The 18,776-nt window shown below is 49.8% G+C and overlaps 1 protein-coding gene across 1 annotated transcript in view; it reads left to right on the top strand.

Moving 5' to 3' along the window:
* The window catches only part of LOC144819164 (uncharacterized), a 219,819-nt gene extending 202,040 nt beyond the window's left edge, over positions 1–17,779 (top strand). The window contains exon 6 of the mRNA XM_078677136.1: positions 17,592–17,779. Coding sequence (XP_078533262.1) covers positions 17,592–17,723 — 132 coding nt within the window. The 3' untranslated portion in view covers positions 17,724–17,779. The remainder of the gene's footprint in view (positions 1–17,591) is intronic.
* Positions 17,780–18,776: the final 997 nt, after the last annotated feature.

The raw sequence follows: 18,776 nt of genomic DNA, 5'->3' as shown, positions 1-18,776 counted from the left end.
ACTTAGAAATAGCACCGTTACTTTGCACTTTGAACTTTGCCAGCTATCACTACGAATATGTTTGAGGACATTAAATAGCCACCACTAAGATAATTCACACAGCGTACACTATGTAACTGGATATGAATTTAGGCCCTGAACAGAAGCAACCAAGTCCTGTTAGGAGCTTAGTGACATCCTCACGGGGAAACATTGTTTACAACGCGGGGATTACATCGCGATGCTATTACATTGAGGTTTTCACAACGCAAGTTGTTACAACGACTCGCGCTGGATCGCGCTCTAGGACAAGGAAAAGTATAATTTACTATTCAACACCTTTCCTACTGACTGGAGTTGGAATAGTAAAATATACTACTCCTAAGTCTAGCGCCCTCCAACATTGTAAAAACCGCGATGTAAATGTATGCATTGTAACGTCATGCATCCATCCTTGATCATGGAAGTTCTCCATGCGGCCTTCTTGGATCGAAACACTTTGTTGCTGCTGTCCTCCCTAAAGAGAACATTAGCTACCACCTTATGTTCATATAGGTGAAACCCTTGAATCCCAAAGAAGGATGTGCTGGGGCCCATCGGCCCTCCAACACCCTTATTTCTCAGTGTTACATAGCGTTAACCCAAAGTGACAGTATCTGGGGGATTCAAGTAAGCACCAGTTTCATCACCAACGGATATACTCATCCTTAGGCACAAGGGGATTATGGGATTTGCCCAGAACCTCCGGATGATTGCGCCTCCCCCCAGACTCTACTCTGGTGCACCATCTTCCCGGCGGCCACCTCGGCCATTAGGTCCTACCCTCTCCTCATTAGTAACTAAAAAAAGGGCCTTAAACTTCAGGTCCACTGCACGCCTTTCTTGCCAATATAGTGCAGACAAAAGTGGGCAGCCAGCTGTGCAGACACCCGTCAATTGGTGAAAAAGTAAATATAATCAGTATGTGGTGGCATCCCCTATAGCTCAACCTACTTGACGGTGGCCGCATGAGCTGATTTTGCCTGAGCCAAATAGAATCGTATAGGACCTGATTCGAACCACCAATTCGAGGGTCAAGAAACCAGTGGCAGATGCTTCGAACCATGCGTTTGGTCTGTTCCAGTCCCTTAGCTCAATTTAATGGGCTGCACCCCGTAGTCCAAAGTAAGGCCAGACTGTCCCTTTAATTAAGAAGGATACAGGCCACCCAAATGAAACCCAGCTACAGTGGTCTACACACACTCGACCTCCAACAAGACATTTATAACTTGCAGTGTTTGTGCTGAATTTGCAGACACACAGCAGTGGGATGCATGTGTGCAGTTAGGATGTATTCACACAAGGCGGCTGGTTAGCAACAACAGCTGTAAGTGTTTTAAGATAGTTCTAACTCATGACTTCTTCGGATGGGCTCAACCAGTATGTTACCTAAGCCTCTAATCAATTCTGTGTCACTTATTGCCGCAGGTGGAAGTCCCTGCCTCTCCACTTCCCCTATGGCGAGGACACGAAACACCAGCTCACTATTCTCGGTTTGATAAAGAGTAATGGGCCGACCCTGAAGCATGAGTGTGTGCAACAGGACCACGGTCTCTTCTGCCATTGAGTTATTGCACAGTTCTCTTATCCAGTCGTGTGTGCAACAGGATATCCCGGCCATCCAAGGCTAAAAAAGATGGGGAAACGGGTTACATTTACCCTGGCAATGCCACAGAGAAATGAATCACTGCCCTTGGAGGACAACAGCTTGTGAATTCTGCTGACTATGGTTGCTCCTTTTCTTCGGCGCAGACTCTGACTAGAACAGTGACAATCAAATGTCAATCGAATGCCAAACCCAGCAACAGTACTACTCGTCTACTTAGTGTTGCCAACATATCATGATTTATCAGCACAACTGTTACCTCTCAACATGTTCTCTTTCTTTCATCCGTGTAATCTCTCCTAATATCTGCAAGTAAAAGTACTGCCCAGGCCCAAAAATCATTGACCCCCCATATTTAGAAAATAAGGCAAAACCACCGCCCGTCTGCATGTCATATTCTAACCATCTGGTGTTGAGCCGACGCCGGGACTTGAAATGGAGTCCTCAATTCCACCATCGGCAATGTGGGCCATTCATACCAGATCCTTTTCGTACTCCAAGTTGGTGCAGCCAGCATATGAACCATGCTCCTGCTCCCCCCCCAAGCCTCCCGCAAACATAGACCAGAATAGAGAAAACCAGCATTAATACGATTGATAATACAGGGCAGAAAACTTTAAATAAATTCTACTCTACGAGAATGTTCCCAGATTAGGAGGAGAGTTAAACCCCGCTCCCTCGTAATAACACTAAATTACTCCCCAGTAGTGAATACGTTTTTCAAGGACACAATCCTCAAACGTATCCATGGCTATGCTCATGGTAGCCCCCTCCCCCATGCTCCTCCCCATTCGTGTTTACCTCAGCAGCCTCCCACAAAGCGCTTGAAGAGGTATGTTGGTGAAGCACAAAGAACGGCAAACCATGAAACACGACCTGGTCTTTGGCTATGCAGCCCACCGCGGGCTCAAAACCGTATTCACTACCTCGAATCCCCCCCTTTGCCGGTCTGGGGCCGCATGTGTATTGGCACCCCCTATCATCAGTACTCCAGGGCCACATGCCTAATGGCACCCCCCATTCATCGGTATCCCGGGGCCACATGCGTGTTGGCACCCCCATTCATCGGTATCCCGGGGCCACATTCATGTTGGCATCCCCCTATCATCAGTACTCCAGGGCCACATGCGTAATGGCACCCCCCTATCATCAGTATCCCGGGGCCACATGCGTGTTGGCACCCCCTATCATCAGTATCCCGGGGCCACATGCGTGTTGGCACCCCCCTATCATCAGTATCCCGGGGCCACATGCGTGTTGGCACCCCCATTCATCGGTATCCCGGGGCCACATTCATGTTGGCATCCCCCTATCATCAGTACTCCAGGGCCACATGCGTAATAGCACCCCCCTATCATCAGTATCCCGGGGCCACATGGGTGTTGGCACCCCCCTATCATCAGTATCCCGGGGCCACATGCGTGTTGGCACCCCCTATCATCAGTATCCCGGGGCCACATGTGTGTTGGCACCCCCCTATCATCAGTATCCCGGGGCCACATGCGTGTTAGCACCCCCCTATCATCAGTATCCCGGGGCCACATGCGTGTTGGCACCCCCTATCTTCAGTATCCTGGGGCCACATGCGTGTTGGCACCCCCCTATCATCAGTATCCCGGGGCCACATGCGTGTTGGCACCCCCCTATCATCAGTATCCCGGGGCCATATGCGTGTTGGCATCCCCATTCATCAGTATCCCGGGGCCGCATGCGTGTTGGCACCCCCATTCTCAGTATCCCGGGGCCGCATGCTTGTTGGCACCCCCCATTCATCAGTATCCCGGGCCGCATGCGTGTTGGCACCCCCATTCTCAGTATCCCGGGGCTGCATGCTTGTTGGTACCACCATTCATCAGTATCCCGGGGCCGCATGCTTGTTGGCACCCCCATTCATCAGTATCCCGGGCCGCATTCATGTTGGCACCCCCCTATCATCAGTACCCCAGGGCCGCATGTGTGTTGGCACCCCCAATTCATCAGTATCCCGGGGCCGCATGCGTGTTGGCACCCCCCATTCATCAGTATCCTGGGCCGCATGCGTGTTGGCACCCCCCATTCATCAGTACCCCAGGGCCGCATGTGTGTTGGCACCCCCAATTCATCAGTATCCCGGGGCCGCATGCGTGTTGGCACCCCCCATTCCTTAGTATCCCGGGGCCGCATGCGTGTTGGCACCCCCCTATCATCAGTACCCCAAGGCCACATGCGTGTTGGCACCCCCCATTCATCAGTATCCCGGGGCTGCATGCGTGTTGGCACCCCCAATCATCAGTGTCCCGCTGGGTGAGTTAAAGGCCACATCTGCTGCACGTGGCACCTAGGCCTGAACACAATCCAAGCACCCGGAAATAAATCACCAGACCCAGGAGTCTGCTCCTCGTTCCCCGGGCCACCTAGCCTCCCTTCATTCGTGGACAACCTCTTGCAATCACTGCGACACGAGTATCCGGGTACCTGGGATATTACCTACCCTAGAGCCACGGTTTGCCTTATCCCGACATTAACGTATGCAAATACCGCCACGTACATGCGCCAAACAACACTTATTGTCAGGCCTCAGTTAAAAAACACCAGTTCAAGATCCCACCATACCACGAGGTGACGTGTGGTCACGTACATGCAATGCACTTAACCCGGGGCATCTGGGCTATTCAAAACCCTAATGCCCTGGATTACAAACCTTGACAACGTTGCCATGCAAAGAAATTGCAGACCAACCCCCGCGAGCATCAGTACCATATTCACAACCCCAGCACCAAAATAAGACTACGCTATGAGGCCCCCCTAACCCCGAAGCTGAGAAGCAGCCTACTAACCAGCGTTTGCCCCAAGGTTGGCGCTTCCAGTCCTGTCCTTAGTCTTGGGGATGGGTGGTGGGAAATCTGCCGCTGGTCTGCCGCCTCAGGAGCTGTTGGAAGGGACAAAGAGGGTTTCCCAGTCTGTATCTTGTTTTCGTCTGTCAGATGCCTTCTGACAGTGGTGAGTTTTTGGATACAGAGGCAGTAGCCTCATTACTCCACACTTTTAGTCGCTGTTTAGGTTGTCTTATTGATGTGTGACGCTAGGCCACAGTTCAGGTTGTATCACAAGGTCAGCGCTGTTGTAGGTCCTGGGTTGCGGGTAATTTGCAGAAGTTGTATCGCAGTCTTGTTTTTGTCTGCCACATGTTTTCTGGTCATGTTGAGCTTTTAATGGCTGTGGCGGCGGTTGCCATCTGGCAGTGATGAGTTTTGCGTGCCTGCCGCGGCGGTTGCCATCTGGCAGTGATGAGTTTTGCGTGCCTGCCACAGCGGTTGCCTTCAGGCAGTGATGAGTTTTTGGATGCTGTCTTGCTGTTTCAGTTTCACAAGGTTAGCGCATCGATGGGCCTCGGATAGCGGTCAAATGGGTTTGCAGAAATGTCTGCAAGTTTCCTGATCAGTGGGTTTTCTTCTTGATCCAATCCTTTGTAGAATGTCCTGTTGAGTTTGCAGAGATTGTTGTCCAGCATCTCAATGCCTAGGTCTCTGTAGAGGTCTGCTGTTCTTGTGACCAAAGGAGCACCTGTTGCAATCCGTAAGGCCTTGCTCCGTAGTCTCTGTAGGTCTTTCCTAAGCTGCTGGCGGCAGCCAGTCCAAACTGGTGAAGTGTATGCAAAGCACAGTAATGATAAATTAAATTGTCATCTGAATGCAAAATAAATAAAGCAGCGAAAATGAATCAAGCAAACAGAGCACAGCAATGACAAATTGTAATCTGATAACAAAATTAGTCAAGCAGAGGAAATGAATCCAGCAAGCAGAGCCCAGCAAAGACAAACTGCAATCAGAATACAAAACCAGTCATGCATGGGAAATAAAACAAGCAACAAAGCAGAGCAGAAAAGCTCCAGCTGAAATTTGGAACACAAAATGAGCCAACCAATGAATCATGGCACATCAATCACAAAGGACAAAAAATGGCGCCTACCAGGCATGTTCTTCTCTTGGCGCTGCGAGCAGGACAAAATTCCTCATCTTGGCAGCCATCCAAGAAATGAGCTGCAAGCAGGAATCGAGTCATCCAGAAACCAAGTGGCGGATGCGGATCAGCTGCGAGCAGGAATGCTCATCTCCGAAAAATCCAAAGGCCAAAAATCATGACTCATGTCATGTCCGAACAAAAAGAGGATTTCCCAACCTCTCCCGCCGCTTTTATAGTTGCTGTGGCGTGTGAGGGACCATTTGTGCATTTGTATGACGTCAGCAGGGCCCGGCCCCCTTACTTCCATCCACATACAGAAAAGAGAGACCAGACCAGACCGGCTCCCGCCCGGGGTGCTACTAAGGGCGCCATGCCCCCAGGTGCAGGTGACGCCGGTCAGTACTGCTACACAGGTCTGGCAGACCTGCTGAGAAGTGCCAGTACTGCCACAATGGTCTTGCAGACCTGCTGAGAAGTGCCTGTACTTCCACAATGATCTTGAAGAACTGCTGAGAAGTGCCAGTACTGCCACAAAGATTTTGAAGAACTGCTGAGAAGTGTCAGTACTGCCACAAAGGTCTTGCAGTCCTGCTGAGAAGTGCCAGTACAGCCACAAAGGTCTTGCAGACCTGCTGAGAAGTGCCAGTACTGCCACAAAGATCTTGCAGACCTGCTGAGAAGTGCCAGTACCGCCACAAAGATCTTGCAGACCTGCTGAGAAGTGCCAGTACAGCCACAAAGGTCTTGCAGACCTGCTGAGAAGTGCCAGTACTGCCACAAAGATCTTGCAGACCTGCTGAGAAGTGCCAGTATTTTTTTATTTTTATTACTGAGTTTTATAGAGCGCAAACAGCTACCTCCATAGGAAGTGTCCCGGCGCTGGCGTGAACAGTGCGAGTCATAGTGCAAAGAGATGAGATTAGTGCATAAAAAGCCATGTTTTCAGTAGACTTCTGAAACAAGGTTCAGAGGGTGCTTGCTGGATTTCCTGTGGCAAGGTGTTCCAGAGCAGTGCCGTACTAGTGGAAAAAGCTCTGCCACCCAAGCGCGCCCTTTTCACTCGAGGGACTTGGAGATGGACGTTATAGCTAGACCTTAAAAGTCTGACCTGAGAATATCTAGGCAATCGTTTTTGTAAGTAATTTGGGCAGGTCCCATAGAGGGCTCTATAGGCCTGGGTGAGCGCCTTGAATTTTATGCGACTTGCCACAGGTAACCAATGCAGCATACGCAGGTGAGGAGAGATGTGGTGTCTAAAAGGGACCTGCCTGAGTAATCTGGCCGCCGAATTCTGAACGATTTGCATCTTTTGCAGCAGAAACTTTGGGAGGCCTAAATAGAGGCCGTTGGCATAATCCAGCCTTGAAGTGATCGTGGCATGAATAATCGTTTTGCGGCAGCTCACCGGGAGCAGTCGGAGGAATCTGCGTAGGCTCCTCAGTTTGCCTATGCATCCTCCAACAACCTTCTGTATCTGGGGGGCGAAAGACAGGCCATTATCCCATGTAACCCCCAAATTTTTTGCCTTTATGCTGGGAGATGGTGCGGGACCCATCTCGTCCGGCCACCAGAACTCAGCGGGGGGGTGGACGCTTGTGCCAAAGAAGATCACCTCTGTTTTGCCCGCATTAAGCTTCAGCTTGTTGGTATTCATCCAGCAGGCCACGTCTCGAAGGCAGCCCTTACAGTTAGAAAAGGCTGCCTCAGAAACCTCAGAGAATGGGAAAACCAACTGGGTGTCATCAGCGTAAGAAATTGCGGTGACTCCCCAATTGGCAATCAGCGTGAACAGCGGGGCCAAGTAAATGTTAAAAAGCAGCGGGCTCAGGGCAGAGCCCTGTGGGACCCCGCAGTTCAATCTCCTAGAGTCTGAGGAGAAGGTGCCAAGGGCCACCTTCTGCGATCTATTGGACAGATAGGAGTGGAGCCAGCCCAGTGCCTGGGCTTGGAGGCCGATCTCAGCCAGGCGTTGTAATAGCCTGTCGTGATCCACCGTATCAAAGGCGGCCGATAGATCCAGGAGCACCAGCATTGCTGATGCTCCTGAATCCAGCGACCATCTGACTGACTCGGCCACCTCAATCAGGGCGGTCTCGGTGCTGAAGCCGGCTCTAAAACCTGATTGTGTTTCATGGAGAGCGTTACTATCCTCCGTGAATTTATTTAGTTACCGCTGGATTAGTTTTTCGAGCATTTTACCCGGTGCTGCCAATAAAGAAATGGGACGAAGATTACTCCAATCTCCTGGGGCCCCGTTCGGCTTTTCTTTCAACGGGAGTATGGTTGCGTTCTTCCAGCACTCTGGGAACACTCCGGAGGAAATGGACACATTCCATATGTGTTGGAGAGTAGGTGCCACAAATTCTGCCATCAAACTCCAGAGTTTTGGTGGGCAGGGATCATCAGGAGATCCCGATTTGCATCTGTTAATTTCCTGCAAAACGGCATCTCGTGTGACTGATTGAAATTGACTCAGAGTTAGTTGCGGCGCTCTATGCTCCATTACATCTGATTTGGCAGTGCATGCTGCGGGAGTAAAAGAGTCAGACACTTTCAGAATTTTGTTCTCAAAATATTCAGATATAGTACCACAGAATTTGTCTGACGGAGTCACATCCAGCTCAATACATCTGGGTTTAAAAAAAGACTGCACTATCTTGAACACTTCTTTACTAGAGTGTTCTGCTTGTTGGATGGAAGTGGAGAAAAAAAGTTTCCTTGCGACTTTTATGGATTTGTGCAAAGCGCGGATGGCGGCCTTATAGCGTGCCTTTGCCCAGCTGCAGTAGCCCGCCCTCCAAAGTCGCTCTAACCTTTTACAGGCGGATTTCTCCACCCTCAGTTCCTCAGAGAACCAGGGAGCGGAGGGGGAGTCTCTGCGGGACATTGCCTGTTTAGCTGGCGCAATAGAGTTCACCATATCGCCTATCCATTTTGACATAGCCACTGCATCCTTATTAACATCATATGAGAGTACAGGAGGGTTGTGAGCCAGGACGGGGCCCATGTTATCAGGGGTCAGATTTTTCCACTGCCTCTTCAAAAAGGAGCACCTCCCTGTCATGGGCCCTGCCCCAGGTAGCCTGACCAAAAATGGAATTAAAGCATGGTCCGACCAAGTCAACTCTAGGGGTGTAGCCACTGCCAGGTCGTGGATATTAGAGAATATTAAGTCAAGCATATGGCCTGCTTTATGTGTTGGAGCCGTGCCACATAGTGTCAAGTTAGCGGCACTCAGTGTTGAAATAAGCCGCTCAGCTAGTGGGCAAGCCGCTACCTCGGCGTGCACATTAAAATCCCCAACAACTATAAAGTAAGAATGGAGGATAGAGCCTTGGATAATGGCGTCTTGCAGAACTGCTGAGAAGTGCCAGTACTGCCACAAAGATCTTGCAGACCTGTTGAGAAGTGCCAGTACTGGCACAATGGTCTTGCAGACCTGCTGAGAAAAGCCAGTACTGCCACAAAGGTCTTGAAGAACTGCTGAAAAATTCCAGTACTGCCACAAAGATCTTGAAGAACTTTTGAGAAGTGTCAGTACTGCTGCAACGGTCTTACAGAACTGCTGCGAAATGTCAGTACTGCCAGACCGGTCTTGCAGACCTGCTGAGAAGTGCCAGTACTGCCACAAAGGTCTTGCAGACCTGCTGAGAAGTGCCAGTACTGCCACAATGACCTCGAAGAACTGCTGAAAAGTGTCAGTACTGCTGCAACAGTTGTGCAGCAAAACTGCTGTGAAATGTCAGTACTGCCACACAGATCTTGCAGACCTGCTGAGAAGTGCCAGTACTGCCACAAAGGTCTTGCAGACCTGCTGAGAAGTGCCAGTATTGCCACAAAGACCTCGAAGAACTGCTGAAAAGTGTCAGTACTGCTGCAAAGGTTGTGCAGAACTGCTGTGAAATGTCAGTACTGCCACACAGGTCTCGCAGACCTGCTGAGCAGTGCCATTACTGCCACAAAGGTCTTGCAGACCTGCTGATAAGTGCCAGTACTACCACAAAGATCTTGAAAAACTGCTGAGAAATGTCAATACTGCGGCAACGGTTCAGCAGAACTGCTGATAAATGTCAGTAATGCTGCAACGCTCTTGCAGCTCTGCTGAGAAGTACCAGTTCTGGCACAAAGGTCCTGCAGAATTGCTGAGAAATGTTAGTAATGCTGCAATGCTCTTGCAGCTCTGCTGAGAAGTGCCAGTACTGTCAAAAAGATCTTACAGCTCTGCTGGAGTGTCTCTACAGTCCCAATAAAAGTGTCACAGCCACGATGAGCAGTACAAGTACGGTAAGAATGCGATGGCATTACTGCACAGCACCTTTAGTACTGTCACACTGAAACTAAATCAGGCTCCATTTGAAGTGCCTGTAATGTCCAGTGACAAGTGCTGGTACTGTTCTTTTAAACAAAGAAATGTCAGCCTATTGTTGCTTCCAAGGTAAACTGTCAGTTGTGAAGGGACAGTATTGCTGCACTGCCACCCCTCCATTGACCGACCATTCACACTGGGGGACAGGCTCCTGAGGGGTATCTGCGCCCTGGGGTAAACTCTTCACATGTGGAAGGATGCTTTTAGATATGGACGCAGCTCCATGAGTGGTCCTGATCACCCTTTATGAGGTGTGTAGGAAAGTACCTCTGTTGACATGGTTAGCTCACAATTTGTGCCTGGTGTGTGATGTAATTGTGAAGTGCACTGGGTCCCTGCTAACCAGGTTTGCAGTGCCAGATCTCCCTTCCCTAAAATTGTTGCAAGATTTGCACAACTTCTGTCTCCCCTGTAAGCCCCAGTAAGTAGTCCTCCTGGTACCCAGGGCATGGGGACAGAAAGCAGGTATCCTGGAGGCACCTCACCCGGACCAGGTTGTGCTGCTATTGCAGGGTGCATGTCCAGATGCAGGACAAACTGAGGAGTCGACATAGCAGATAGCCCTGTGTGCCACCACCCATACAATGCATAAGATATAGGTGGGTCACTCCTATTGCAGGCCTTAAGCCCTAAGGCAGGGTGCACTATATGTTATGTGAGGGCATATCAGCAGGGGCTGATATGCCACTATATTATCCAGTCCATTCTGAGAGTTGTAAGTGAGCAGGGAAGCCATAAAGAGTACATGGGCTGGATGCCCATCAACACGATGTTTTGTAGCTCCATGATGGGTTCACTGATTGCTAAGGTGTTTGGTATTAAACATCTTGTTGCAATAAATCCTTGAGAATGCCAGTATTGGATTCCTTAATAAATTCACACAGGAGACCCTGCTGACGGGCCCCCTGAAACCTACCAAACACTGGTGTTGTTCCAGTCTAGTCTTAGCCAGCACACCATCCCCGGACATATTCCTAGGCCCCTGGGCAGACAGCCAGATCTATCCGGATCCAGCCTGCTCTGGTCAGAGGTGGTCACCCCATACCCCCGTGCAGCGTCTGCCTCAGCAGATGTGGAACTTCAAATGGAATGCCGCCATTGAACCCTGACCCCAGCCCTCTGCTCTTAGAAGCAGATGGTATCCCCACTTCCTGCACCACTTTTGACAAGAGGACTGGTGGAAAACTAGGCAAAGTAGGAGGTGGGTCTACTTTCCAGACCCCACTTTTCACTATCCGTCATCTTTAGGTTGGGGATAAGAGCCTTTTAGGTGTCAGGGTATGCCCAACCTACATGGGGTGAGCATAAAGGGTGTAGGCACCCTACAGGTAGGAAGCCCATTGGCTACTACCTGGCCTCGCCTGAAAATGCCCCTAAATTCAGTATTTAGGTGGCTACCTGAAAACATGACTTTAGATTCGACAGACACAAGAAGATGACGGAAGAACTGAGACCTGATGCAGAAGAAACTGGCACAAACCCCCCACCACTGCTAAGGACCCATCCGTTGCAACCTTCTGTCTCTCCTGAAACTTGCGAGGCCTCCAAGATGCCCCAGAACCCTGCAGCCTACAGTAATTTCCCAATAACCTCCCTTTGGGCTAGAGGCTCTAGAAACCACAGTGGTTGAGGACTGGCACACTCCGTGCAATTGCAACTCATGACAGAAAGAAACGTTGCAGCATCATAGGCCTGTTGGTTCACCAGTACAGTGGAATCGACCCCTGTAAGTCTCCATTAAATCGAGGGATCCTCTCAGCATACCGACCAACGCTGAAAACAGCCATGTTCCCAACAGTGGCATCAACGGCATAAAGCAGCAATGGTGGAAGTACTGCCTCTTCCATGATGGTCTGCTCTGTAGAACACCAGCGGCCTGACCACTGCCAATGAACTTCGGAAAGAGCACCCGCAACCTCTGGTACTCCTGCTCCAGCTGCAACTCTTCTGCCTGCTGTACCCGAGTCCTCGGCCCCTAAAGGCCTTCATCATACTAGTGAAGATGACCCCTGACCTTGCACAGGACCAAGGTCAATTAAAACACCTTGGTGGAGTCCTCCTACCAACTACCGCAGTGGCAACTGAATCAGAAGTCCTCTGCTACCTGTAAACACACCATCCTCCAGCAATCGCAAACACCGGTTTGGCAGTGTTCCCAATCCAATGGCTTCCAATGAGCTGCTGCCAGCGACTGTGACGTTGTTGGCGGTCTACTGAATTTCATTGCAGCTATACACTTCCATTGCTTTCCCCACTGACCCTGATAGTAACTATTTGACGGTATTGACCGCCGGGACCCTAGTGACTGAAAGTACTGCATAATTTGAACTGCACTGCATTTGTTTCAATAAACACACATACAAAAATGATTTATTTGAGCGTTCCAATTTCATAAAGCAAATTTCCAATTTGAAGACTTGCTTCTCAACAGATATTTAAAGAATCTTGTTATTTTCATAGAAAATTGGTCTTGGACTTATTCTTGAGCTTGTGTCGCATTCGTTGCCTCTATGACTACAAAAAATGCTTAGCACAACCCTCCGATAAGCCTAACTTCTCGCCAACGTTCCACAAAAAGAGAGTTGGTATTATCTACCTGTTGCCTCTATCGTCATCTGGGGAGATCTCACACTTTTTATATAGACTACTTGATTTTAGTACACTGTACACAGAGGTGGTATCTTAAAAGGTGCACCAGCAAAGAAACCACAATGTACTCTGACCTTTGTCTGCACTCACAACTGTAGAGGGAGCAGAGCAGCTCTCCCCAAGTGTCTTTTACTGAGATTCACAGGGACCAGGAGAGGGAGAGGGTGTGTAAGAGACCTGGAGTGAGGACAATGAATTGCATCCTCAAATGTGGGCTGAGGTTATAAACCTATGATCCACAGCACAAGGAAGCAATGGGTGGTCAAGGGTTTCGAGGTAATGTTGGAGTCTGGAAGAAATAACAAATAAAATATCTCACCCTCCGCAGGTTTCTTTCTCAGAATGTGGACCTTATACCTCTATGGGCCTGTCTCCTTTTTAGATCTTGCTACAGGCAGTTTCAGCTGTCTCTTGGAGACCTATTGTTTCCAATATACAACAGAGAGAGCTTTGATAGGATGATTTCCTTGTCTATCTCAGATGGGGGCTGTGTTTCAATAGCTTTCCTCAAACTTCTTTCTATTCTTGTTGCCCAGCAAGGTTTTGCTCTCACAGTTTTGGGTCAATTGGTTTTTTCTACTGAGACTTTCAGGAACTCACTCTTTGTCATGTTATATTCATCACATCATAGAGAGTGTTTCTTTTTTCATTTCTCTCTCTGCTTCCCCCGCATGCTCTCTTTTCACTCCCCTTCTTCTACAGTTTCCAGTGTTCCCCCACCTCACTCAAGATCCCACTTACTATGTTAATATATATATATATATTATTTATTTTTTAATTTTTATGAGTGCCTGGCAGTTGCTTGGTGCTATTTAGTGACTCACATCCACTTTGTTTTTTAATATTCGTTCTTTAATCTACTGTTCTGACATTGCTGAAATCAGTCCTCTAAATACGCTGAATTACTTCACATTGTTTTGAAAATTCAGTTGATGGATTCAACTGAGTTCCTAAAGGGTCCTCCAGATTTCAGAGGATCTTCGAGTTTCTCCAAACTCTAAACAAGGTTCTAAGGTCCTGATTTAAATCTCGGTAGATGGGTTACTCCGTTACAACGGTAATGGATATCCCGTCGCCCAAATTATAAATCCCATTATGTCCTACAAGATTAATATTTTGGTTGACAGGATATTTGTCATCGTTGTGATGAAGTAACATGTCTGCTGAGATCTAAATTAGGGTACAAAAAAGAAGGTTGCAGTGGACAAGTATTTTTCAGATTTTTATGCATGTCTCTGTTGCCTATGTTTGATAACAATAATAGTGTGTCAACGTTTCGACCCCTGTTGTCATAAAGGTAGCTTCATCCCTATTGGGGGGGTCTTCATCAGGACTCTGGGAAATAGTGAAGTAGGAGAAAGAGCACCATTAAATGACAGCATGTACAATCTGGCTGTCTTTTGAAGATGAGGGCTGTAAGCTCTTGAAGGACCAAGATTTGAATAAAATTGGAGTTATTGGTGGCACAAGTACACCTCAATATCCAGGCTTGGTTGCTTAGTAACCGCTGGTGGCCTCAGGTACACTTGGAATTCCATAGGCAGCAGAGACATGTTTATCTGTACCTAGAATGTTATGTTTATGATTACATTGTTTTGCTAAGCAAGAAGACGGATTGGTTCTAAAAACTGGGATGTATTTCAATCAATCAATCAATCAATCAATCAGAGTACTTGTAAAGCGTGTTACTTACCCGTGAGGGACTCAAGGCACTGAGGGGAGGGGGTGCCGCTACTGCTCGAAGAGCCAGGTCTTGAGGAGTCTTCTGAAGGCGAGTAGGTCTTGGGTCTGCCGTAGGTGGGTAGGAAGGGTGTGCCAGGTCTTGGCGGCGAGGTAGGAGAAGGATCTGCCACCGGAGGTTGTTCGTTGGATGCGTCGGAGGTTGTTCATTGGATGCGTCGGACATCGGCGAGGGCGAGGCTGGCGGAACGGAGCTGGCCAGTCAGAGTGTAGAAGTTGAGTCTGCTGTTCAGGTAGGCTGGTCCGGCATTGTGGAGTGCTTTATGTGCATGGGTGAGGAGCTTGAAGGTGATTCTTTTGTCGATGGGGAGCCAGTGTAGGTCTCTCAGGTGGTGGGTGATGTGGCTGCAGCGGGGGATGTTCACGATCAGTCGAGCAGAGGCGTTTTGGATGCGTTGTAGTCATCGTAAGTATTTGTCTGGGATTCCTGCATAGAGTGGGTTGCTGTAGTCCAGTCTGCTGCTGACGAGGGCCTGTGTCACTGTTCTTCTTGTTTCAGTCGGGATCCACTTGTAGATCCTGCATAGCATGCGGAGGGTATTGTAGCAGGAGGAGGAGACAACGTTGACCTGTTTAGACATGGAGAGGGAAGAGTCGAAGATGAATCCTAGGTTGCGTGCATGGTCGGTGGGTATCAGTGCTGTTCCCAATGTGGTTGGCCACCAGGAGTCGTCTCAGGCTGAGGAGGTGGGTCTGAGGATGAGTACCTCCGTCTTGTCCGAGTTCAGCTTCAGACGGCTGTTCTGCATCCAGTCGGTGACGGCCTTCATTCCCTCGTGGAGGTTGGTTTTGGCGGTGTGCGGGTCCTTGGTGTGGGAGAGTATGAGCTGGCTGTCGTCGGCTTAGGAGATGATGTTGAGGTCGTGTTGGCGGGCCACTTGTGCGAAGGGGGCCATGTAGACGTTGAATATCGTCGGGCTGAGGGATGAGCCTTGGGGGACGCCGGTGGCCTCCGATCGGAAGGGCGGGAGGCGGAAGCTCTGGGTTCTGCCGGAGAGGAAGGATGTTGTCCAGTCAAGTGCCTTCGCTTGGATTGCGGCTTCTAGGAGGCATGTATTTAGAGTGCGATGGCAGACCGTGTCGAAGGCGTCTGACAGGTCCAGGAGGATGAGGGCTGATGTTTTGCCGTTGTCTAGTTTGTGCCTGATGTCATCTGTGATGGAGATGAGGGCTGTCTCGGTGCTGTGGTTTCATCTGAACCCGGACTGGGATGGGTCCAAGATGTTGTTGTCTTTCAGGTGGCGAGCCAGCTGCATGTTGACGATTTTCTCAATGACCTTCGCCGGGAATGGGAGCAGGGAGATTGGCCGGAAGTTCTCGAAGTCCTTGGGGTCCGCCTTGGGCTTCTTGAGGAGGGCGTTGATTTCGGCGTGTTTCCAGCTTTCTAGGAATGTCGCTGTTTTGAAGGAGATGTTGATGAGCTTCCGTAGTTGGGGTGCGATGGCAGCGTCTGCTTTGTTGAATACGTGGTGTGGGCATTGGTCTGACGGAGATCCTGAGTGGATGGAGTTTATGACCTTGCGTGTCTCATCGTCGTTGACGTTGGACCAGGAGTTCCGGCGGTTGGTGCTGGTGGTGTTCACAGGGGGGGTGGAGTCTGGCGTAGTCAGGGCGGTCATGGTGTTGAAGCTGTCATGGATGTCAGCAATCTTGTGGTGGGAGAAGATGGCTAGTGAGTTGCACAGTTCTTGTGAGGGCGGTATGTCATTGGCGTTGGCACTGGGGTTGGAGAGTTCTTTTACGATGCTGAAGAGCTCTTTGCTGTCGTGTGCGTTGTTATCCAGGCGGTGTTTGAAGGAGGATCTCTTGGCTATTCTGATGAGGTGGTGATGTCTGCGAGTGGTGTCCTTGTGGGCTGTGTGGTTGTCTGAAGTGCGTTTGTGAAGCCATATCTTCTCCAGTTTCCGGCAGGCACCTTTGGAGGTCTGCAGCTCGTCGCTGAACCAGATGGCTCTCTTGCTGGCGTGATTGTTGGAGGGTTTCTTGAGTGGGTTGAGGGTGTTGGCGCAGTCATCGATCTACTGTCTGAGGTTGCGGGCTGCGGCGTCTGGGATGGAGGGGTCTGTGGTTGGGTTCTGGGCGAGGGTGGTGATCAGCTGGTCTTCTGTGACTTTGCTCCAGCAGCGGCGAGGCAGCTGTTGGGTGCGGTGGTGCGTGGTTGGTTTGTTGAAGGTGAAATGGATGCTGCGGTGGTAGGTCCAGTGGAGTTCGGTGGTGTGGTCGAAGGCGACGTGGGTGCTCTGATTCCATTGGCGCGATCCATGCGGGTGATCTTGTAGCCGTCCGGGCGCAGACGGGCTTGCCTTTGGTGCGCACGCTGAGCGCGGCTGCTATGCGGCCACTGCATGGCATCCATAAGAGGGGGAGACCGAGGGAGGAGCAACAGGGAGGCGGGAGCGGGGTGGCCAATGAGTGTCAGGGGGGCGGGGCCGCAGGGACGCAGTGGCAGGGACGAGGGAGCAGAAGACGGCGGCGGCAGGAGCAACAAGGCAGCTGGCGGCTGTGTGGTGGTACGGGGAGCAACTTGCTTGCGAGCAGGGTCAAAAGTCGCTCCTACCCCACTGCGCAGCCCCCCCTAAGAGGTGGAAAGGGAGGGAGGAGCAGCTGGGAGGCGGGAGTGGGATGGCCAATGGGTGTCAGGGGGGCGAGGCTGCAGGGATGCAGCGGCAGGAATGAGGGCGCGGGAGACGGCGGCGGCAGGAGCAATGAGGCAGCTTGCGGCTGTGTGGTGGCATGGGGAGCGACCTGCATGCGAGCAGGTCGAACCACATTACCTTTCCGTTCCTGCACACATTCTGCACACAATCTCCCAACTCTCCCTGAGCACTCACTCCCTCTCTCCTTTTCTGAGCACCAATGTGTACCTATGAGGATTAGTATCCTATTTTTATGGTTTGTTTAATTCTATGTCTGTGATGGAAAATTAAATCACAAGCAATCATCTGTCTTTGTAGTGACGTCTGAACTATTTAATCCATTTGAATTGAGTTCTATGTACAGAAATCTGAAAAATACTTAACCATTGCAACCTTCTTTTTTGTACCGTTGTTTACCCGGGTCCAGTGGTCCTACGGGTCAACTCATTTGTAATACTCTTTCGAGATCTAAATTAGGTCCTAGGTCTTTAATTCTCAGACAATTAGCAGCACTGTCTTATACTCATGTCAGCACCCTGCCCCCATCAGTGGAGTAATTACATTGAGTATTTATGTTGGTGTCCAGGATTACACACTGTTTGACTCTTGTATGTTTTGTTCCAACTCCTGACAGGTCTCCAATCACCAGGACACATATGAGACACTTGTGAAGAGGCAGCTGGACTTTGAGAAGGTGTACACCACCCCCGGAAAGTACACAATCCAGGCAGCAGGGACCCCAGTACCAACCCCGGCAAAAAAATAGTCTTCACACAGAACAGACATGGACTTCAGGTGGGTGATTTGAAATGGGAGCGCTGATGCCTGACACAACTCAGATAAAGCAACAAGAACAGGCACGTCGGGGCACTGACACCAACCCACCTTTGGTACAGTTTTGTCCAACACACTCCTAACATGTATGTTTTTGGGCCAGAGAACAACCCACCAATTTTATTACAGGCGTTTATCACAAACACTTTGAAAATGAGCTCAAAAATAAATATACCTTTGTCTTTAAAAGCACTAATTCAAGACCAATGTTAGTGGTTCACTGTGCTCTGAAATCCATGAGTTGGAACACTTTCAGCCAAACAGTTGAATTCAGAAGCAAGATCCTTTACCCACAGAGAGTGGGATTGGTGACACATAGAACTGCATGGATGATGTAGAGACACGGGTATGGGTGGCGCAGACTGGCACAGATGATGTATAGACACTGGCATGGGTGCTGTATAAAGGCTAATTGTTTAAAGAAACCATGACTTCATGTTGGACAAACACATTACTCTAATAATAATAATAATAATAATAATAATAAGGAAATTTATAAAGCACCTGGTTACGCCAATCGGCGTGTCCCCGCGCTGGAGTAAGTCGGAGAGGCAGATCCCCAAGGCCTAGAGCAGTGACACACAGATCTATTAATGTAGGAACAGGTAAGTTTTAAGCTCCCTCCTAAACCTCATCTTAGAGAGTTCCAGCCGAAGCTCCGGAGGGAGTTTGTTCCAGCTCTTGGCTGCCAAAAGCCGAAAAGATCTACCACCCATCCTGGCCCTCTTGACTTTAGGGACAAGCAACAGGCCAGTCCCACTTGATCTAAGAGACCGTGCGGGCTTATAGGAGGTAATGAAACTCTGCAAGTACACAGGACCGATGCCCTGGATAATGCGGTGGCATGTACAGAGAGCCTTCAACATAACTCTCTTCCTAACTGGGAGCCAGTGTAGAGTGTCCAAGGCCCTTTTAGAGGCAGCCCTTCTCGGTTGCATGAGGACCAGCCGTGCTGCTACATTTTGCATGACCTGAAGTCGGTTTA

This window comes from Lissotriton helveticus, chromosome 2_1 (genome assembly GCF_964261635.1).
Source record: "Lissotriton helveticus chromosome 2_1, aLisHel1.1, whole genome shotgun sequence".
In the NCBI taxonomy this organism is placed as follows: Eukaryota; Metazoa; Chordata; class Amphibia; order Caudata; family Salamandridae; genus Lissotriton; species Lissotriton helveticus.
The sequence above is the reverse complement of the archived record's forward strand: the minus strand, read 5'-3'. Positions and strand labels throughout refer to the sequence as shown.